The following is a 4,603-nucleotide window of genomic DNA, read 5'->3' on the forward strand; positions in this document are numbered from 1 at the left end:
TATATATATATATAATGTATGTATATATGTATGTATCCTTGTGCCTGTGTTTATCTGCCATCACTGCTTGACAACCTGTGTTCGTGTGCTTACATCCCTGTAACTTAGCAGTTCAGCAAAGGGATTGATAGAATAAGTACCAGGCTTTTAGAGAAAAATAATAAGTATTTGGGTCGATTCATTCAACTAAAGATTCTTCAAGGTCATGTTCCAGCATGGCCACAGTCTAATGAATGAAACAAGAAAAAGTAAAAGAAAAAAAAACTGAATAAATGTCTTAAATATTATCAAAGTAAGCAATTACAATATTTGTAATTAGTGTCTCCCTTGATGTAAGTTGTGTCAAATTACGCATGTACTAGCATTTATTTTCATCTCTCAACATTCCAAGTCCAAATATTACTAGGGGTTTGTTTCCCTTTCATTCTTCCCTACTCCCTACTAGGCATCTGTAAAATTAGCAGCAGCAGTGTTAGAAGAGAGCCTCAATTCAGTCTCAGTTTATATTTGTCTAAAAATGTGCAGCCTTGTGCTACTATTAGGAATTATTGCATCATCGTCAGCATCATCATCATCATCATCATTTAATGTCCATTTTCCATGTTGGCATGGGTCAGACCAGTACATTCTAATTAATGCATATCTAATTGATACGTATTTAATAATTACATATTTAATCAAAACAAGTATGGCATATATATCATTGTTTGAAGTACTAGAAATAGCAGCTGTATATATATATATATATATATATATATATATATATATATATATATATATATAAATAGCAGCTATATATATATATATTTGTTTTCAAATATTTTTGAAATTCTTCAATACTGGTTCATGGCTGTGTTGTTATGAAGGTTTACTTCACAACTATGTCTTTCCAAGTTCAAATCAACTGTGTGGCACCTTGGAAAAGGCTACCCATAGCTTTGAGTCAGTTATGGTCTGGCAAGTGATATTCGGCACCTTAGGCACTCAGAGGAACCATTCTTGTTCTGGGACTGAAAAACTGAAGCTGATGTCTGATTTTGCACCATCAGAATCCTGGTTCTTTGGTGTCTTTGACAGGGTCTGCTCTACTGTAAACAAGCTTAGTCTATATTTCCAGTTTGAGAATAACTTTTTTTCAACAAGTTCTGGGGACCCTGAAAAGGGACCAGGGTTTGCTACTGCTTCTCTTCTGAATATAAATATAGGAAAATAGAAAAATTATGACATATGCTTTCAGTTTGAGCTAAATCACATTGGATAAATTTAATACAGTTTGTAGGGGTGAATTAACACTTGTAGGATGGATTTTAACAGTTTGTTGGGATGGATTTAATAACTTGTTAGAGAGGTGGATTCAGTGGAGGTGCAATGGCCCAGTGGTTAGGGCAGCGAACTCGCAGTCATAGGATCGTGGTTTCGATTCCCAGACCAGGCGTTGTGAGTGTTTATTGAGCGAAAACACCTAAAGCTCCACGAGGCTCTGGCAGTGGATGGTGGCGAACCTTGCTGTACTCTTTCACCACAACTTTCTCTCACTCTTACTTCCTGTTTCAAAGGGCCAGCCTTGTCACACTCTGTATCACACTGAATATCCCCAAGAACTATGTTAAGGGTACACGTGTCTGTGGAGTGCTCAGCCACTTGCACGTTAATTTCACGAGCAGGCTGTTCCGTTGATCGGATCAACTGGAACCCTCGTTGTCGTAACAACAAGAGGTGTGGATTTAGCAACAGGTGGATTTGAAAATTTGTTGGGGTGGATTTAACAACTTTTAGGGGTAGAACTGACAATTTTTGGAGGTGGATTTGACAATAATTTGTTGGGAAGGGATAAGGGATTTAATAACTTGTGGTTGAATTTGGCAGCTTGTTGGATGAATGGATTTAACAACTTATGGGATGAATTTGACAATTTGTGAAGGTAGATTTAATATCTCATTGGATTTGTGGATTTAATAATCTGTGGAGTGTTTTTAATCTATAAACACACTTTAATCTGCTTACTGTTTCCTTGTAGTTGATCGTGACTGTGAAACTAATCCATGTGAAAATGGTGGCACATGTGTAATTGCAGCAAATGGAGTGTCTTGTATTTGTGCTCCTGGCTGGACTGGATCTTTGTGTGAAACTGGTATGTAAATAATATTATGAACTCACTTCATCTCATCACTAAATGTGCTTTTGTTGTTATTGTTTTGCTTGTCATTACGTATGATTGCACGTTACATTCTCAAAGGGAAATAACCTTGTTTTGACCTTGATTGTTATTTATTCATATTTACTGTAATCACAGGGAGTTAGCAAGAAAGGAGGAAAAGAGGTAACAGATGTCAGTCGGGTTGGGGGAAAGGTGGAAATGGTCCATGAGATGAAAATATATAGCAACAAGGAATTATTCCTAGTATATAATTATATGTTGCTTGTATTATAAGTCATCTACTTCTTAATTTTTCAGTAACCTCAAGCCATTCTCTGCCTCATTATCATTGAAATTTCTAACACAGTGTTTTCCAACCATTTTTTGCCTATGAACCCCTTTGATTACTATTTTATTCTGCTAGATTCTTTTTACCCATTTAGTGCTTTAAAAAAATCCTGTTATATTTTTATAATTAAATATTATTCGGAATTGTATAAAAAAAATTTTTAATATGTTGTGTATTATGGAAGTATAACCAATTTCTTGCAGATAAATCGTATGTTGACCGCCCCCAGGGTCATATAGACCCCATTTGAGAACCACTACTTTAACATAATGATAATGTTATGAAAATTTAAAAAATTAGACACTGGTTGAGGTGATCTACACTGTTCTAAAGGAACACAAGGTTGTAAAAATAGGGGAACACAGAGAGTGGAACCAAGCATTGAATTATGCTATCTGACTTGTTAAGGTTATCTCTACAGATATTTAATAAAGATTATAACCAGCACTGATTTTTGTTTATGATGTTTCATATCCGAGACATCAGATGTAAACATACATTTTCAATCTCATTGTTTGTTTACATCTGACATCTCAGATACGAAACTGTTTAACAAAAACCAATGCTGGCTATAATTTCTATCAAATATCTGTAGAGATAACCTTAACAATTAATGTAAAAGCGCACTGCTAACACAGTAGAACACATTATAGATTTATAAAACATGTTTAATACACTTTGTAGTATATAGTGGTTGCTTAACGAAATACCGTGTACCTACACATCATTAATATGTAATCTGAGGTCTGGTTCAGTCTGATTCTCTTTTGGCAGATGAAGACTGAGACGAGTTTATGAACAGTGTAACTAATTTCACTCAGAAATGGGCTGAGAGAAAGCTTTCCCTCAGAGGTCAGACAAACGTGTTGAATACATACATTGGCCCTATCACCGTATTATTGTCTCACTGTCATATTCTGCTCCAGTTTCCAATTTGACCAGATTAAAATATCTATTTTCTTGGCTTCTTGTAGAAGGGACACTTACTACAGCCCAAGTAGCCCATCTGCTGCTAACATTCTCTGAGCAGATGACTTAGCATGCAGTGACTGATAGTGTGCAGAGATATATTGAGGTTGTGGTGTCTTCAGAGAATTTTTGATGACAAGTAGGTGTTTTTCTGGCCCATCTTTACACAGCTGACCTCTTGGATGGGGCTGCAATGTTGAGTCAAGTAAAGATCAATAATGGTTGTTGGACATTTGGATCATTATCAGGTGTTCACTGAACTCTACTAGTTGAATAATGTTGCTGGTGAAACTTCCATGCTAGCTTGTTATAAAGGACTAGAGATAAAGAAGAGTGACAATTTTCTTGCAGAAACTCTGGGCCTAGGCAAGAAAGAATTGGCTTGTTGAGTTTGTTCCATTGTGCTTTTAGCCCGAGAATGATGAATAACTTCAAAAAAAAATTCCTGGTTTGGAAGTGCTACTAGGGGCCATTGTTAGTTCAAGATAAACTCTGCAGCAATAGAAGTGTGTATGTGGTCAGCCAAACCTGTCCAGGATGAATACAGAATTACAAATACCATTCTATGTGCATTCATTCAGTGTCCAGGTTGTTTTTCCTTCCCTGGTAGGAATGGCAAATGAGATGGTGTGAAAAGGCTGAGCATTCTTTCCTATTTTGCCGAGTCCTCAACAACCCCCCCCCCCCATACACAAACACACACACTCCACACAGTTTTGAAACCAGTCTGTAATAGTCCTCATACTTTATCCTTTTTGATGTTGTTGTTATTATTATTATTAAGGTGGTGAGCCAGCAGAATCGTTAACACACTCAACAAAACGCTTAACAGCATTTCATCTGTCTTTGTGTTCTGAGTTCAGATTCCACCGAGGTCAACTTTGCCTTTCATTTTTTCAGAAAAGAAGTACCAGAGTCAACTTGTGTGTGTGTGTGTGTTATGTCTTTATTTGTGAATTAAAGCTACAACTGGTTTCATGTTAAGATAATTAAGAAAATATCCTAGTGTCTTAACAATTTTTCAAGCCGATCACATGGAGAAAAGTGTTTGCCTCCATTTTGGAAAACACAGCCTCCAAAATAGAGGCAAACACCTTTCTCCATGTGATCAGCGTAAAAAATTGTTTAAAAAAACTAAGATATTTTCC

The 4,603-nt window shown here is 36.2% G+C and overlaps 1 protein-coding gene across 1 annotated transcript in view; it reads left to right on the top strand.

Moving 5' to 3' along the window:
- LOC106875633 (protein jagged-2) overlaps window positions 1-4,603 on the top strand; it is a 123,616-nt gene that overhangs the window by 94,858 nt on the left and 24,155 nt on the right. The window contains exon 6 of the mRNA XM_052973489.1: window positions 2,018-2,131. Within this exon, the coding sequence (XP_052829449.1) occupies window positions 2,018-2,131 (114 nt within the window). The remainder of the gene's footprint in view (window positions 1-2,017; window positions 2,132-4,603) is intronic.

This window comes from Octopus bimaculoides, chromosome 16 (assembly GCF_001194135.2).
Source record: "Octopus bimaculoides isolate UCB-OBI-ISO-001 chromosome 16, ASM119413v2, whole genome shotgun sequence".
Taxonomy (NCBI): domain Eukaryota; kingdom Metazoa; phylum Mollusca; class Cephalopoda; order Octopoda; family Octopodidae; genus Octopus; species Octopus bimaculoides.